Here is an 18,596-nt window from a genome sequence, read left to right as displayed (position 1 = left end):
CACAACCACCAGCAGAAGCCTGCATCAGGTGCCCATCAGCAAAATACACTTGCTTAAAATTGTCAGGGTTCTGGGCTTTTTCCCCCCACCTTTTTTTTTTTTTTCTTTTGGTTGGTTTGGTTTGTTTTGGTTTTTTTTTTTTTTTGGTTTCCATCCTTTCTTAAAGAAAAGAACTTTGGCCCAGAAGCAAAAATGTAGTAACCCTCGTGTAAGCATTAGTTTATCGTGTACCAAAGAAAATTACATCCTTGAGGTCTTGGAAGGCACAGTTATACCCATTTTGCATATATATTGTGCATTACTTGGGGAGCTGGGTGGGGAGAAAGACTGTGTTGTACATATTTGTTCTGGCTATTGTTTATGCAGGTCTGACTGAATGAAGGAACAGTGGGTATCATTTCAATTTCTGATGTCAACATCAAATTACTTATTTAATTTCATGCCTGGCGAAGCATTGTATAGCTACACGCAGAATCATTTCACTTCATTTGTTATGCTGTGTTTTCTTGGCGATTGGCTTGCCTTCCAACTGACAGCTTTAATTACGACATGAATTTGATTGCACTGCCGAGGAATTAACATAATGCAACAAAGCATTTAAGCACCCAACCTTAGACACACAAACACACACATGCCCACCCTCACAGGCACACGCACACAAAGCACAGCCACTGCTGCTGAGCAGCTCCTGGCACACACACAGGCACAGCCCTGCCCCTGTGCCTCCACACACTGCCAAAATCACTGGAGATGTTCTGCACAGGGAGCAGCACTGAGGGCTTCACAGTGAACCAAGGATTTTTTGGTTTTTTCCATATATTGTAGACATAATAAATGTGGGGCAAAAGCTGGGGGAGCAATGGGGTCTTCAGTGGAGGGCAGAACCAAGAGGGGGGGATTACTTAATTAACTGTTCCTCTAATTGGATACTTTCTCTGAAGTATGCTAATTTGTTAAACTTATAAAATTGTGCAAGTCCTGTATGACATGTGCATTTTGCCATACTTGCACCTGGAGGACCTTCATTAAAGGTAACAGCTTTTTATCATTTTAATATTGTTTGGCTTGTGACTTTTGGCATCACTGGGAGCCCCTGTACATACATAACCCAAAGGCTGTTCCTCCATTTGTGTTTGGCTCTGTACAAGTGAGAGGGATGGGGGACCAAAGAATTGAAAATATCAAAATGTCCTGGATTTGGGGCTGAAACCATGAGCTGCCCACAGGATTACACTACTGGAGTCTCTTCCTGAAGCAAACAGCCACAGACCTGGTGGGCAGGGCAGCTCAGGATTTCAGGACTTGGTCCTCATTGTCACCTCCTCACTGTGGCTCCTCTCGAGCACAAAGTGCCCAGCCCAGGAGGAGCACACAGCTACAGGGCACTGGGAGCAGGGCAGCACTCATGGAGAGTGCAGCAGCTTTGATGAGCTTTTTTGAGAGCCCAAGAACAGACTTTTAATGCAGGGACAAATGGGAAGATTCCTGTCCCATGCCCTGTTCAGGAGCTGGAAAAACATTCCAGACAGAAAGGTACCAAAAGCAGTGAGAGGCAATGAGGTGCTGAATCCCATCCAGTGACCATGTGGGAGAGGCTTTTGCTGCTCATCCCTTCACTGAAAGCCTGCAACCAACACCAGAGGCAGCAGCCAGGGCGGAGATCAGGTAGATCAGGAATTTAGGAATGTGCTCCAAAGAAATCAGGTGGGTTGATTTTTGATTAGCAAAGAGGTGGCTGAACCCCTGAATACACAGTGCATTTATCATCCAGGTTAGCTGGAACTCTCATGTTTTCCTCAGGTAAATCTCCTGGCTGTTTTGTAAAACATGACAAAAATGTATTCCAAAGAGGGAGGACTCAATTAAAAATAAATACATACAGGGAGATAAAAAAAAGAAGTTGACTGAGCTCCAAGCTGAGCAAAAGAGAAAGCGCTGCCATCTTGTCTCCAAGCAAGATCTCAACAAAATGAATTCTACTACTGGCAAGATTTTGATGAGATTAAACTGACTACAGCACCCTATATATAAAGGAGGAGCAGCTCTCCAATTTCTCTTTTAGGCCCCTGGAGCTACCTCTGTCCATAAAGGAAAAAAACAAGTTGTCATTCCTAAAAAAAAACCCTATACAGGGGAGAAAGGCAGAGAGCCATGGGTTTATGAAATTCAGAGGGGGAGCTGGATCAGGGCACTGCTTGCACTGGAGCATTTGAGCAATCATTATCCCCAATCTAGCAGAGGTCAGATTCTCTGCTAATTATGTTCTCTCACAGAGGGGTGGGTGTGTGCACACGTGTGCCAGGCGAGGACAAAGAGAGGAGCTGACAGAAATCAGTCTCACTGCATTGCATCTGACAAGAACAGAGGATATTCCCCTTCCTACTGTCTGATGCTATTTCAAGCCTCATTATGAGAAAAATCTCCTGTTTAATATGGTCTTTTCATTGAATTATCTTCTTTTCATTTTTGCCCACCTCTCACAAACGCTGCAAATTACCTGCTTGGATCTCATTAGCCTGGAAAGGAGTCACTCCTTGTAAACACACTTTGCATCACTCTGCATTATCCAAGGGCTGCAGGAACATTTACAATAGGCAAAGTTGAAAGATCCCTGACAGGAGAGGGAATGAAGCCACTGACAAGTCAGTTTGCAACTGGATGTTCATTATCCCCTCTCCCTCATTCTGCATCTGTCACTGAGCTCTCAGCAGGCCCTGCAGGAAGGCCTGTGAAGCTCTAACATTCCTGTTTCACCAGCCTGCTCAAAACTGGGATGGGAAAATGGATCATCCACCTGGAGAACGTGCACTTCAGTCATTAGCCACATTTCCATACAGGAGCCATGCCTTACAGTGCTGCCAGCTGACAATAGTGGAGATTCTTTTTGTAGTATATGGTAGAGATAATTCATGCTGTATATGTATAAAATATTGTAAAAGTCCAAGGTTATGTCTTTGACCACTCTGGCTGGGAGCAGAGTCCTATTTTTATTCAGCTAGGTACCAGACAGTGCTAAGATAATATCAGATCTGTTCCCCTATGGATGGGACAGTCCCAGGCCATCATCAATGATTTCCCTGGCATCTGTACCTGGGAGAGAGCATCTAAACCCTCCTGGACCATGGTTAATGGAATGTCTCAGCTACCCACAGGACCTGCACCTGGAATGATTACACCTGCCATGCTCAGGAGCTGGCCTCACCCTGCTCCATGTGGACACAGACTCTGCCTGGATGCTCAGACATTTTGTCTGGACCTTGGACCTGCCTTTGTCTGTTCCTGCACATGTATGGATCTGGTTCTACATGTGAAGAGACACAAAGAAAGTTGGGTCATCCCTGCCTCAGGCAGGATAAACTGTATATAAGGTGGCTGCTGGAAGCACTGGGGTGAGCCCCTGGGCAGACACTGGCACTGTCAGTCTGGATGGATCCTGGTTCACCCAGCACTGAAACCCGGGTTCGACGCTGTCCGAGGCTCTGGTGGTCTTTCAAAATTCTATTTTTTTAAACAATCTAATAAATCTTTGTTAATTTTTTTTTATAAATTTGGCTACCAATTTGATAATTTATAACATTTATATTTCTTGGCCAGAATTTGCTTTCTGACCTCAAGGGTAATCTGCTTGCAATGTTTTATATTTTTTGTTCTATCTTCTGTTGGGTACACTTTTTGTGTATTCTTTTCTGAGAAAATAGCTGTGAAAACAGAAGCAAAGAAAAGCCTACTCTGTTGCCTGTAGCTTTTTTGGACAGTAAATAGTGGGTATCATTAGATATCTGACTTTGTCAAAAAGTATTATTGAAAATAAACATTGGGAAAGTCCTGTCATTGAGGTCATCCTGTCATCCAAGACATGGGGTGTCTGACTTTGGGAAAGGGGGGAATGGGATGGGCAGCTCTGAACTAACTTTGGGAGAGGGCAATGGGATGGACACATCTGAACTGACTTTGGGGAAATGGCATGGACAGCTCTAAACTGACTTTGGGAAAGGGGGGAATGGGATTGACAGCTCTGAACTGACTTTGGGAGAGGACAATGGGATGCACAGCTCTGAACTGACTTTGGGAAAAGCGGGAATGGGATGGACAGCTCTGAACTGATTTTGGGGCAATGGGATGCACAGCTCTGAACTGATTTTGGGAGGGGGAATGGGATGGACAGCTCTGAACTGATTTTGGGAAAAGCGGGAATGGTATGCACAGCTCTGAACTGACTTTGGGAGAGGACAATGGGATGCACAGCTCTGAACTGACTTTGGGAGAGGACAATGGGATGCACAGCTCTGAACTGACTTTGGGAGAGGACAATGGGATGCACAGCTCTGAACTGACTTTGGGGCAATGGCATGCACAGCTCTGAACTGACTTTGGGAGAGGGGAATGGGAATTACTGCTCTGAACTGAAGGAGCCTGGGGAGGGCCACCACAGACCAGGCTCAGTGAGAGCTGTCTCGTGTGAGTTTATCAAATCTCAGCTGAACTGGTGATGCCAGACCATAGAGACATGCTTGTATTGCAATGAATTATCAAAGCAAAGGAACTTTCCTTATTAAGCAAAACATAAATTATGTATAAAACTTTAAAATATACATCTCCACATATATTTACATCACATTTCTTTTGAGTAACCTGTGAATCCCTCTGTCCTCTCTTGGGTGCACTAGGGAAGTAGTATTTGCTCTCTACTTCCTTTTAATTTGCCACAGCACTGAGACAAAGGAAAAGTATTGTAAAAACATCAGAGAAAAACTGGATTTGATGGGTAGAAGGGGACCCAGGACTCTGCTCTCACTGCCAGGTCTGGCAGTGCAATTCTGTGAGCTGCTGAGAAGCCCAATAAACCTCAGAGCTCTCCACTCACTACATTGCAAGGGAATGACAAAGCTAAATTAAAACCATGTTTGTAAGGAGCTGTGACATTTTTTGCTGAAGGTGCTGTGTAATTGTGAAGTTGGTTGCAGTGGCTTCCCAGCTGCCACAGGGCTCAGATAAGCCAGGATGATGATGGTGACAGGCTGACATCCAGCTGCCTTCCACTGCTACCTGTACAGAGCATTTCCTCACTACCTCCTCTGGTTTCACTCTCCTCTTCCAAAGAGATCTCACAGCCCTGAGACTGACCTCAGCTGACAGCTATGAAGGGCAAGCTCTGATGTGTTTAGCTGAATGTAACCCATAAAGGCTGGCTCTGGGGAAGAAATGGACCTCTAAATGTGACAAAGGGATGTGGAGAGAGAGTGCTACAGATTTCACACTTTCACAGGAAAAAAAAAAATCAAGCATCTGTTCCAGTGATATGCACAATTCAGCAAAAATTGCTAGCTGTGTGCCTTCAGGCTTAAATTTGCACAACGAAATGTATCCTTTACAAAGGTATTTCTTTTAATGCCTGCTCAGTTCAGTTTTATTGGATTGGCCTATAGAGGACACCATCTGGTATCTGTCATCCAAATCTACACAGACATGCTATCGATAAAATCCCCATTTCCAAAATGTGGGTTAGTTAAAAGTAGGGCCAGATTGCTGGCTGGTACAAATTGGGTTGACTGATGTAGCTATCCATGCTTTTACCAGCAAAGGATCTGACCTACAAAATCCCCAATTTAGATCCTCTGTTGGGACAGGGCTTTCTTTATATTCCGTGTTGTAAAGCATGTGGCACAGAGGACACAGAGCCATGAATAAAACACTCAAGGATTGTGATGGTACACATAATAAATAGTAATCTAATTGCAGCAACAGAAAGATTTCTGTAGTCATTGCTCTGTCAGAACAACTCATGTGTGTCACTGGTGAATGAGCAGCATTCTCCCATGGAGAAAAACACTCTCCACAGGGCTGCATCTCAGGCCCTTCCACAGCACTTTAGGTAGAGCAACAAAGGCAGAGCTTATGCTATTGTTGGCCATGTTATATCAATTCATTATACATAACTGAGTCTCTCTAGACACCCAAATACTTCTCATAAAGACAGTATGTAGCCCAAAGAAATACATTCTTTCCCTCCACCACTTGGGGTAAAAATGTTACTCACTTCTCAACTATGCAGAACATCTTAACTTCATTAAATGGCCTTCAACTGTTTCCAAAGAGCTGAGTGTTTGCACACAGAAAGACATTCTATCAATCTTTAAGAAGTTTACTGAACCAGGGCAGGAGACCTAGGTCTTCCTCTCCTGTGATTTGCAAAAACCCCACACCTTGTAGGGGTTGTAAAGTCAGTGTGCATCTTTATTCAGTGCCGGGGCATGCGGGATCTCTTCCTACTCTAAGTTAATTTTCTCTTCCTACTCGAAGTTAATTTTCTGACCCCCCATGTCTCAGCTGAAGCCCCAAAGGGAAGGAGATTTTAGCCAGAAGCCATCCCAGGAGCAGATCCCGCAGCTGTACTCACATCACTGAGCCTCTCCCGGGAGCTGCTGCGCTGGAAGCCCTTGGACTCGCCGCTGGCGCTCTCGCTGTCGCTGTCCCGGCAGCTGTTCTGGCCTGCCTTGAGCTGCACACAGGAGACACAAAGACAGCAAGGGTTGAGCCTGGTTCAGGTGAGAGCCCCTGTCCCAGTGTCCTTTATCCCCTCCCAGCAGCAGCAGCGTGGCCGTGGCTCCGTGGCAGTGCCAGGGCTCTGTGTCCCTGTGCCAGGGCACAGCCCAGGACACCATGGACAGCCCAGGAGCTGCAGCTGCTGCAGGCACGAGCTCACTCATGTCCCAACAACACCCATGGCCCAAGGCAATCACAGTTTGAGACCTTCCTCTGAGACCTTCAGCCTTCTGATTTCTCAAGGTATTTCTGCCATGGATGAAGCTTTTGGGTTCCATCACAATGCAGCACTCACAGCATCAGTTCCCCCCTCATTACAGCATAAGAGCGTTGAGGGCCTGAGATCAATGGGAGTCTCCCCAAGGGAAGAGGGGTCACCACTCCAGAGAAGCCTTTCTTTTGCTGGACTAGCCCTGAACCACACTGCCTGGCACTCTAAACAATTTTTGACTAACAAACCTCAATGTTCATAAAACAACAGGATCTACTTAATAGGTATCAAACTGCTTTTGTATTTCAAACCAGCTTTTATGAACTTTACTGGCATTGTAATAAAAAAACTACAAAAACACCGCTAAAGTACATTTTCATTACAACTGAGAACACATCTGCTCTCTCTGACACTTTGGACTGTTGAGGTCACCACATTGCACAGCAATGTACTGAGAGAAACATTCACAGACACCCATTACACATGTCCACGAGCACATGCACACCTAGAGAGCAAGAGGAAGAGATGATCCACGTCCCCTGCAATGCTGAAAATGCACACCTTTGTTTTCAACTATCCTTCCCTATATTTTGCTTGAATGCATTAAAATTTTCATTTAACCTTGCTGATGCTTTGAACTAACTCTGGTGGTTAATACTGGCACGAAATCTCTTTCAGAAATTTAGACTTAAGATCACACACATAAATACTGGAAGCAGAGGTAAATGCAGAGAAAATATTTGGTGAGGTACCTAATGAAATATTTTATGTGAGACCTACTACACTTATCAATATCCATATAACAAACACCAAACAACTCCTGCTAACATTCTAATTGTTAATATGATGATGGTAGGTTCCATTCACATCCTACTGGAGCAGGTATTCATTCATCTCCATGCCATGACTGGAGACCAAAGGTTCCTCTTCCAACACTCCCCATCACCCTTTTCCCCCCTCTTTCTTCTCTCTCTCATTTATTTCCAGTTCTCCAGAAACAAGCACACACAGAAATTCACACAAATGCACTTTTACAGGGGCACACAAATAAAAGCTGCACTTCTGCTGATGTTTTCCTACGTGTACACTCTGTTCACCCCAGCCACAGCTGCTCCCTCCCAGGGTCACTGAAGGAGCACAAAAAGCATCCTCACCCTCAGGTTATCGCTTTCTCCCTAGCACTGCCAGAGCAAACTGCATCTGCAAGTTTGGTATTTGTGGGCTACTTCTCCTTGATCCCTTACTCCCCTCACCACTAAAGGGAAGCTTTGGGTGCTCTCTATCAGTCAAATCAAACTGAGGACACAAAGTCCATGAAATTAAAAGTTCCAGCACACAACTGAGTGGCAATGCATGAGCACAACTGCAAAAAATGGCACAGGCAAACTCTCAGCCCAAAGAAAATGCAGCAGAAGGACCAGAGCTATTTGTCAGACACTTACAATTCAATAAATAAACGAAATATTCCACAGCTCAGCCAGAACATTTCCAGTAAAATGATTTTTATTTCCAATGGAACGGTTTATCAGTCAGATCTAAGAGATCTTGGGAGCAGCTCTTGGAGGCAGAGGGGAGGATAACGAATTCAAGAAGTCTTACACTTCATCTATAACTCACTGATCTTATCTAGGACCTCCATCTCCTGTAATTTTATGGTCCCAAGTTTAACATTTACCCACCCAAAGGAAAATGGATCAAGTTTCCCTCACTTGGTCTTTTGTCAACATCCACCCAATGATGGAAAAACTCTTATTGCAAGTGGGGTGTTAAGAATTTTTTTCCAGTCTCAGATTTTATTTCTAGAACCTAAATTTAGTTTGTACACAATCTTCACACATTAGTTATTTGCTAACTAATAATAACAGCCCAGTTTTATCATTCTTCTGCATCACGAATTCCAGCTATTTACAGAGAAGAGAAGAAAAACCCAGCAGGTGTCATTTTTCTAGACACAATTTACAAGAAGTAAGAGAACATGATGAAGACATCTGAGCCTGAAACTCTGTAGAAAAAAAAAGTGACTGGGACTGCAGGGACCAGGCAGCAAACTCAGAAATAGGTCCAAGTTAAGATTTATAAGCTTTCCATATTTTCCTTTCTTTTTTTCCAAGTTGAGTTTCTCCATGTGCCAAACTGTTGAGGGTTTGCATTTTATTCCAGAACCCATCAATCTGTGTTAAATTAAAAAAGTAAAGCATGGAAATGTGCCCGTTGTCTTCTCTTAAGAACCTAAAGTTACACTCAAACCCACATGAGAACACTATTTGTGGACAGGCCATGGGTCATTTCATCTCAATCTATTTGCACAGATTCAACTGCTAAAAACAATGCTGAAACAGCACAGGGCTGCTCAAAAGGCCCACAGAAAACAGAGTGGATCTTTAGTTACACTCTGTGCATCTGGTTCATCACCTGGCACACAGGAACCCTAAAATCAGTTTCCCCATGGAAATGCAACTTTCCTTGGAAAAAATTTGAAGTGCAATGTTGAGAGCTCTTGTTCCTCTATTGTTTCTAGCAGGGTACCCTGTGGTGGTGTTCACAGGGACCTGAGGATGAGGGAAGAGATGAGGATCTGACTCCATGATTCAGAAGGCTGATTTATTATTTTATGATATATATTATATTAAAACTGTACTAAAAGAATAGAAAAAAGGATTTCATCAGAAGGCTGGCTAAGAATAGAAAAGGAATGGAATGATAACAAAGGCTTGTGTCTGGGACTCTCTGTCTGAGCCAGCTGGGCTGTGATTGGCCATTAATTAGAAACAACCACATGAGCCCAATCCCAGATCCCCCTGTTGCATTCCACAGCAGCAGATAACCATTGGTTACATTTTGTTCCTGAGGCCTCTCAGCTTCTCAGGAGGAAAAATCCTAAGGAAAGGATTTTTCAGAAAATATCATGGCTACAGTAGCCCAATGAAAATCCCATTATGCCTGTCAGTGCAGGGCTGGGACTGGACTGGGTGATCCTTGGGGGTCCCTTCCCACTCAGGTTATTCTGTGCTTCTACAAAGGTCTCACTGAGGAACTTCCCACATTAACACAGCATTAATCTTCTAATTTGCACCAGGCAAGGAGTGGAAAAGGGTTTACAAAAAGTGTCTTTGTGCTTCCACTGCACAGTGGGAATGAATTTATCCATGAAGGGATCCATCTAAAGGGTCTCACAAAGAGGAAATACAGACATTTTCTAGACTGAAAGCCCAAAACCCAAAAACTCAGAGTGTCTCTGACTCACAAGGAGCATGTGCAGTCTCAGGGACTCCCCTAGGGAGACATAGGGTACATGCAGAAAAAGCACCTCAAGACCACTTGCCCAGGCTGAACCACACAGGACCCAACCCTGGGGCACACCCACTGCTCCAAAACTTTTCTAGATTTTGGTCATTCTTAGCATTGCATTTTTTGAGATCTTTCATTGCACTACAGATCCTGTTTGTTTGTAATGCTTTTGAATCTGTAGGAGACACCAGAAGTCAAGCAGAAGTGCACAAAGTCATAGCTACATTTCTATTAAAGGGAAAGGCCAAAAAGCAGATTTGGAAGGGAGGTTGCTGGCTGAGGGCTCGGCAGAGGGTTTTATTTTTGATTCTTCAGCACACCTGCCCCAACAGAGAGGAACAGGTGTTCCCTGCTGCCCAGAACTGGACTCTTGGGAGGATTTTTCCCTCAGGGCAGTTTCTCCAGTGGGTGATGTTGGATTCCATTGTACCACAGCCAGGGATGGAGGAAGGAAGCTGAGTTGGGGGGGCACAGGGTGGCATTGCAATTTTTGTTGTTGTTCTGACTAATCAAATCTATTTTTATGGACAACAAATTGAATTTTTTCCCCCAAGTGGAGACTGTTTTGCCCATGACAATAATGGGTGGCTTCCTTGCCTTTACCTCACAAACTTCTTCCCTCCCCTGCCCTGCTGAGGAGGGGTGTGAGAGGGGCTGGGGGAGTTTGGCCTCAGCCATGATGTGGTTTTTGAGTCACAAAACTTCAGTCACAACTCTGCTGCCCTGCAGAGTGCTGAGCAATGGAGGCAAAGATGGGGACTGGCATGAGGGACCCAGGCAGGGAGAGAGAGGGACACTGAGAGCACAGAGAGGAGAGGCACAAGACATGGAACACCAAGAGGGAACATTTGATGAAGAAAGAGAGACTTGCTCAGGCCTGAAGGCCACACAGAAACCATCCAGAAATTATGAATAAACCAAAATAGATGCAGAAACATCACCATGAAACTGCTGTCACAGCAAGTGCTAACAGGAACTCTTCTGTCAGCCCACAGAGAGATTTTCAGGTGACTTGGAATCTAACAGAACTATTTTTGCAGCAGGGAAACACTCAGCCCTACTTTGTGACAGTGAAAGTGCAAACTGAATATTCATCTGTGTCCAGGGAAAGCAGCTCTGCTGTGCTCCTTCTGCCACTCAGAGTTATAGGGTAAAGCAGAGCTAAACTCCCAGGTTTAGGAGTAGGACAGGCCTAGAGCTGCTGTGCCAGCCAGACACTCCTGTGACAGGAGAGGAGGGACAGAAGCCATAACCACTCCTAAGGGCAATCCATGGCAGCAGAGCTCTCTGTGGCCTCTTCTCTCAGCCAGGACAAGAAGGAAGGACAGAGCTGGTCGTGTTAAGAGTGTAAGGGAGGATGGAAGGGCAGCTGAGCCCCAGACTCCAGGGAGCATCAACTTGGGATCACAGTTGGCTGTGCTGGATCCCAAAGCCATTTTAGATAATTCCATTGTAGCACATAAACAAGAATTAACATAAATAAACCAGCTGAGAATTTGGCAAAAGACTTTTTCACAGAGCTTATATATCATGTCAAAAACACCCTAATGTGGCTCTCCTGAGCTCTTTTATTTTCAAATATATTTTAATTGAAAAACCCCACACCATTTGGCAGCAGTAAATCTATAGTACAGATTTGAGGTGCCTGAGCTTCTATGCCATATGGAATTAAAAGATTATTTCACTACATTATACTTTAAAGTTATGAATACCAACACCTCTCCCTGTTAGAGCACAGCCAGAGCCCTAAAGGAAGGGGACTCCTGCTCCCTGAGGGATGGCAGAGCCCTGCTGTGGGCAGGAGAAATTCCACTTTCACTTCTGCCTGTCATCCTTTATTTAAACAGCTTTTGCAAGGGTGAGGCAGTCCCTGCTCCCCCCTGGGTGAGTGAATTCCCCAGCTCAGCCCAACTGACTCCTGCATGTGCCATTAGAAACGCTTCCCACCCCCAAAATCCTGGCCAGGCACAGCCCAGCCCCACTCATGGCTCATGGCAGGAGTTTGTCCTGAGCAGGGCACAGCACACACACATTTCCACTGCCCCCAATTGCTCTCTGGCCTTTTCCCACCATGGAACAGGACACAAGAATGGGAATTTTTGTCACTTCTGGCAGGAACAGCCTTTTCCCCAGCGAGGCACACATGGACCCAGGCAGAAGCACAGACAGACCAGGGGCTGCTGATGAGTGCAGGCTGCCCCTAAGGCCAGGGAGCACAGCCTGGAGATGCAGCCTGGCTGAAGGCAGTGAGATCTCAGTTATCCAGCACAGCCCAGGCCTGCTGGGCTGTCCTGCAGGGCTCTGACATCCAGAGAGGCCAGGCTGCACCAACAGCCCAGGCCAGCCCTGCCCTGCCCTGCAAACACAGCCCTGAGGAGCTGTCCTAGGGTGATGTTATCATGCTTGTATCCCCAGTCCTTGTTCTGTTTATGCTGGATATCATGTTCTGTGCCTTCAAGACTGGCTCTGAAGAGCAAAGTTTTGTTTTGTTTTGTTATCAGCTGCTCCCCCACTGTGAGAACCCAGGAAATTCCTCGGGCTGCCCTGGAGGACTCGAGACCCTGACAGAGACCTTGGCACAGAGCCCAAGACCCCTGTGCCTTTGATCTTGACCCATGGAAAAACAATTACCAACCTTTATATTGAAGAATTACAAGTCAAGATAGCTTAAGTAGAATGACAGTGAATTTGTCACAGGGTGAAAATGTAGAATTTTGGGGATTTAGAATGGGGGTTCAGGAGGCAAGATGGAGGAATCTGGGTGTGTCCAGCCTTTCTCCTTCTTCTTGGCCTCCATCTTCTGCTGTGATGGTGGCACTTTTACATTGGTTTAGAGTAGAAGCTCAGTGTCTAACATGGGTGATAGGTATTGGGAAGTTATGGTAAATAATGCCCACGTAGTTTTTAGTATAAAAAGACAACACTGCCCTGAGGCTGTCAGTGTGCCTCACCCCAACCTGCCAGACAGACCTGAGGTGGGTCAGAGAAAGAATGGTACAGAGGAAACAATAAACAACCTTGAGAATGACAACAAAAGAATCCTGGCTCCTTCATCAACTGCTGGGCTGGGAAAAGAAGCTTGTCCATATCTCAGAGTCACTGTGGCCAGCAGAGATTCTGAGACCCCACAGCTGGCAGGACACACAGACAAGGCAGTGCATGGTGCTGCTTTTGCTTTTCGCTTTGCTCTTGCTTCTGCTTTGCTCCTGCTTTGCTCCTGCTTTGCTCTTGCTCCTGCTCCTGCTCATCAGTTAGTTTAGCTAAGCAGTCCAAATTTTCCCTGCACTGTTTCTCCTTTCCCTTTTTTGGAACCACTCGAACCTGCTCTGGACTGGGACCTGGGGAACACCGAGAGTTTGCACCTTGTGGCTGCAGCAGCTGCCCCAGCACAGGAGGGACTGAGAACAGAGCGAGCACCCCCAGAGAGACTTTCTGAATTTGTCATCTTTGTCAGAGCAGTGACAGAGTGGTGTCACCTGGAATTGTTCATTCTGTGTGCTGGGGGTGCTGTGCCTGTTCAATAAACAGGTTCTTTCCACTTCTCTCCAAGGAATCCTTCCCAGACTGGTTGTGGGGAGGGGCCGTGTGGGTTTGCTTTCTGGAGGGGCCCCTTTGGAGGTTTTCTCCCAAATTTGCCCTAAACCAGGACACGTGCCTTCAACCAGCCAGAAAAGAGCAGCAGCATATCTCATGCAGAACTCAATGTCAGATTGCAAAGAAAACATATTTTATCAATGATCAAGAGCAAATCTGGCTGTATGAAAACAAATAAAAGAACTGCATGGCAAGAAATAACCAAAAAACAACAGGATAAATCAAGGCTTGTTAGTTCTGATTTCAATCATGATTAACAGCTGTCATTTCAAAACTTCTATTTATATCTCTCCTGCTCCTGACAGAAGTTGGACAAATACTCCTTGTACAGCACTCCCATGTCACCCACAGCATTAAAGGTGGTTTGGGTCTGGAGCAAGACCTCTCCACTGCATTTCTAACAAGGCCATGCACACCACAACTGCCTAAACAGGGGAGGAGCACAAGGAAAGCAAATCAGAGGTGAGATAATGAGGAGGAAGAATATTTACAGCACACCAGTTTAGGCAGTAAATATGGAAAAAGAATTCACACCATGTGTTGTCTCTGAACATTATTAATGCAAAGACATTTTTCACCTCAGGGAAGAAAAATCTTGTTACCTGAGAGATACAATAAAACATTAGGAGAGGCTCTCTGTTTACCTCTTGATATACAATCTTATGACAGCCAATGCAGATGCTCCAAGAAATTGCCAGCTTCTGAGGATCCAGGCCTCCATGCCATCATCCTGGGATCTGACATCCCTACCAGAAATGAAGCTTAATTTTTTTGCTTACTTTTATGGTAAAAGTGAGGTAAACCAACAAAGACAACATCTTATCTTTTGTTTCCTTCCTACCTTTAATTAGAAGAAAAAATAACTTTTCTGTTCCAAAACTCTTTGTATGAAAAAAAAAAAAGAAACATATGTACACTCTTTCAATTTCCTGTTGACAATTTAAAAAAAAAATCAAAACTTAATTGAACAAATAACTACAAACAATTTTCTAATCAGCTCGATGATACAGAACAAGGGTGTCTTTAACTCACTTATTCTACAGCACTGCTGGTCATTTCCTGCTGCCTCTGAGCTGATCCAGAGCCTGCTGCTGCACTTGCTCAATAAATTGGAGTAGAGGAACTCATCCCCTCCAACCTTAGTGGGGGAGAGCCAGCAAAGGAGCAGAGCTCCCCCCCTGTGCTCCTGGGGAGAATTTGGCTATTTAGCACTGTTATTGCAGACACACCAAGGGATGGGGCTCTGCTGGCAGGAGCAGGAGCTGAAGCAACACAGGCTAAGAATAAACAGCATCCTCGCCAGGCGGGGGTGGGGGAGAAAGAAACAGGCATTTATTTCCAGATCCTCTTCTCCTTCATTATATGCTTGGGCAACCTTAGATCCACAGCACACAGAAGGTACTCTGAAGGAGGTCTGTAGCTCTGTTTTATCTAAGTTTCACAGAGAATGCAGCCCATCATTTTTTCTGTGCTGTTTATACAGAAATCAAAGATAAATTTGGCATAAACTCATCACACCCCAGAATCATACATACATTATACACCACAGAAAGTGTAACAGACTCGCTCTGTTCCCCAGCTCCTGTTAAGAGTGGTATGAAACAGCAAGCTGTTGGCAATTGCAGCAAATGAAGCGTATTTCAGCACACTTCAAAAGCTGAATTGCAAAAAAATATAGGCTTCTCCTGACCCTTTGCATTTTGATGGTTGCACAGTGAGAAACACGGCCTTTAAAATTACACCTTGCAAAGCTCTCCATTGTACCAATCAATCTGAGCAGGCAGCCTGCACAGCCCAGGCTGGGAGCAGAGTGGGATGGGGAGCCAGGCTCTGGCTGCTCAGGGACAGCCACAGGGGCTGCAGCACCCACCTGGCCTCCCAGGCTTTACCCAGCCCTGCTGCTGGGTTTCTTTGTGTCCCAGAATGGATTTCCAGGGCCCTCCCTAGGCCCTGTGTAAGGGAAACTTGTCTTTGTCTGGTTAAAAAACACCTCTGAGAAACACAGATGTGCAGTGCCACAGGAGTGCCATCCTTGTCTGCATGGATATACATTCATCCCCATTCTGATCCATCCATCCATCCATCCATCCATCCATCCATCCATCCATCCACATTCTGATCCATCCATCCCCATTCTGATCCTTCCATCCATCCATCCATCCATCCATCCATCCATATTCTGATCCATCCATCCATCCATCCATCCATCCATCCATCCATCCATCCCCATTCTGATCCTTCCATCCATCCATCCATCCATCCATATTCTGATCCATCCATCCATCCATCCATCCATCCATCCATCCATCCATCCATCCATCCATCCCCATTCTGATCCTTCCATCCATCCATCCATCCATCCATATTCTGATCCATCCATCCATCCATCCATCCATCCATCCATCCATCCATCCATCCATCCCCATTCTGATCCATCCATCCATCCATCCATCCATCCATCCATCCATCCATCCATCCATCCATCCACATTCTGATCCATCCATCCCCATTCTGATCCTTCCATCCATCCATCCATCCATCCATCCATCCATCCATCCATCCATCCATCCATCCATCCCTCCCTCCCTCCCTCCATCCATCATCCATCCATCCATCCATCCACATTCTCATCCTTACATGTACAATTTCTGGCTGTTATTCAGACATTTACACCACTTACACTTCTTGCTTCTGCTCTGCACATCCCCAAACCAGATTTTAGGAGTTCTGGGGAGAGTCATGAACTCTTGCTGCAGTGTCTGTCCCCCTCTCCCCAGGAGTACCCAACAAGGAGCAGTGCACATGCATTGGCTGCAACAATTCCTACCAGGGACTGCCTTTTTATGGTCCCATTTAGGCTTTGCTCACTTAGAGAATGGAGACCCAAGCTGGCAGTTTTACCCCAACATTCTGTGCCTGTTTCAGAGCAGGTGTCAATGATGAGTTTCCAGATCCTTGCTAGCCCACTGTCAGCTCTGGTTTTGGTGGTGACAGGCACAGGGAATCAGGGACTCTGTCCCAGCCTCAGCCCAGGACCTGTGAGGAGTTCCTGTTTCTGTCACACAGGAAAGGCCAGGTGAGGTAGGAAAGTGAAGGCAAATGCCACTTTTAACCTGAATCTTCAGAAAGGGGAGAGAAAAGAATTATTACCCCACTGAGCCCAGTGTCTGATATCCAGCTTTCTAAGGAAGGCCTCTGGCTGCCTTTGAAATGTGTAACTTAAGGGGAAGAACACTTTAGTAAGAAAATCAGATCAATCACATGATAGAACAAAGAGAAAATAGGCCATGTTGAAAAACTCTAACAGCAGCTCTAGAACTGTCCACAAATCCAACTAAGAGCCTCCATCGGCTTTAATGAGGGAAAACACAACCCCAAGGTAGCTCCTGTAGAGTTCCACCTGTTTCGAGCCCACAGGATAGTTGTTCCTCATGTGCAAAGGAGATGCAAGAAGGGATGAGACCTTTTGGAATACCTAAAGAGGAGAAGCAGCCTGAGAAAGAGCAGAGTGACTGTACTCACTGGCTGGAATTAAGGCATGGTGACCACCATCCTTTCCTTCCTCAATGCAGACCACTGATGTGACACCAGCTAACATTACAGAAGTAAATAAATGTCTTGAAGGAGGAAGTATCAGCATTCATGGATGGGCCTAGAGATGCTTACCACTGCTAACATGAAGGAGCCCTGTTATTTCATTGTTCAATATAAGCCCAGAATAAATATTTAATAATTTGGTTGCATAAATAATGATTTGAAGGTTGAGCTATTGGCTTAAAACTCTAATGCTATTTTAAGCCGTTTAACTGCCCAGCTAGATAAATGATTCAAGACTTAAAAGTCATCCTGTGGTCTCTGTACAAGGAGAAAACTAGGAAGTTGTAACAATAATGACAAAAGCAGGGCAGGATCAATCAAACCACATGATCGCTAACACAAACAAGCAGCAATTAAGCAGCAATCAAGACCAATCTGACTTGGGTTGATGTCCTTTTATGCCAATACTCTCAGCCCAAAGAGCAAAACTTAATAATGTTTTGCAATTTATCAAGGGAGCCATAACTCTGCTCTCAGTGACTTGGCCAAGAGGCTATTATGATAGCATTTCTCTATAATTTAATAATGTGAAGGAAGGAGGGGAGAGAGGGAGTAAAAGCATTTTGACATATAACTCACATCTATACATATTGTATTTTCCTCTTGCTTGAATGGTAGAAGCAGAAGTCACAACAATATACCTCAGTACCAATTTGTTAGCAGGAAAGGGAAGCTGAAGAATCTGGCAAAGAAAATCTATTTGAAGCAGCACAGAAGGGAAGGGAATGAAGCATCTGAATTCATTAGCAGCTGTCATTGATGTGGAGATGAGTTTAGTCATCACAAATAACTCAGGAGAAAAGCAAGGGAGGAACTATTGTTGAAGTTGTTTGAATCTGGATTAGTTCTGATAGATGGCAAGGTGCCACTGGGGAACACTTGTGGTGCACCTGCCTCTGTCAGAGGGAAGCTCAGGGCAGAGTCAGCACCCCAGCATCTTCAGGGGAGCTCTGAACACACTCAGATATCCCAGCATTTTGGATCTTCATTTTTCTTTTTGCATACCTCTCTCCCTCCCTCATCTAGGCAATAATGTAAAATACACTGCAGCACTGTGCTTTCTGACTGTTCTGTCCATCCATCCATCCATCATCCATCCATCATCCATCCATCATCCATCCATCATCCATCCATCCATCCATCATCCATCTATCATCCATCCATCCATCCATCCACCCATCCATCCATCCATCCATCCATCCACCCATCCATCCATCCATCCATCCACCCATCCATCCATCCATCATCCATCCATCCATCCATCCATCATCCATCCATCCATCATCCATCCATCATCCATCCATCCATCCATCCATCCATCCATCCATCCATCATCCATCCAATCATCCATCATCCATCCATC

At 45.2% G+C, this 18,596-nt stretch overlaps 1 protein-coding gene across 7 annotated transcripts in view; it reads right to left on the bottom strand.

Moving 5' to 3' along the window:
* AUTS2 (activator of transcription and developmental regulator AUTS2) overlaps positions 1-18,596 on the bottom strand; it is an 807,993-nt gene that overhangs the window by 430,434 nt on the left and 358,963 nt on the right. For all 7 annotated transcript variants that reach the window (XM_077188843.1, XM_077188841.1, XM_077188846.1 and 4 more), the window contains one exon: positions 6,398-6,499. In XM_077188843.1, the coding sequence (XP_077044958.1) occupies positions 6,398-6,499 (102 nt within the window). The remainder of the gene's footprint in view (positions 1-6,397; positions 6,500-18,596) is intronic.

The sequence above is a fragment of the Agelaius phoeniceus genome, chromosome 20 (assembly GCF_051311805.1).
Source record: "Agelaius phoeniceus isolate bAgePho1 chromosome 20, bAgePho1.hap1, whole genome shotgun sequence".
Taxonomy (NCBI): Eukaryota; Metazoa; Chordata; class Aves; order Passeriformes; family Icteridae; genus Agelaius; species Agelaius phoeniceus.
Note: the sequence above shows the minus strand (reverse complement) of the source record. Positions and strands in the feature narration are given on the sequence as shown.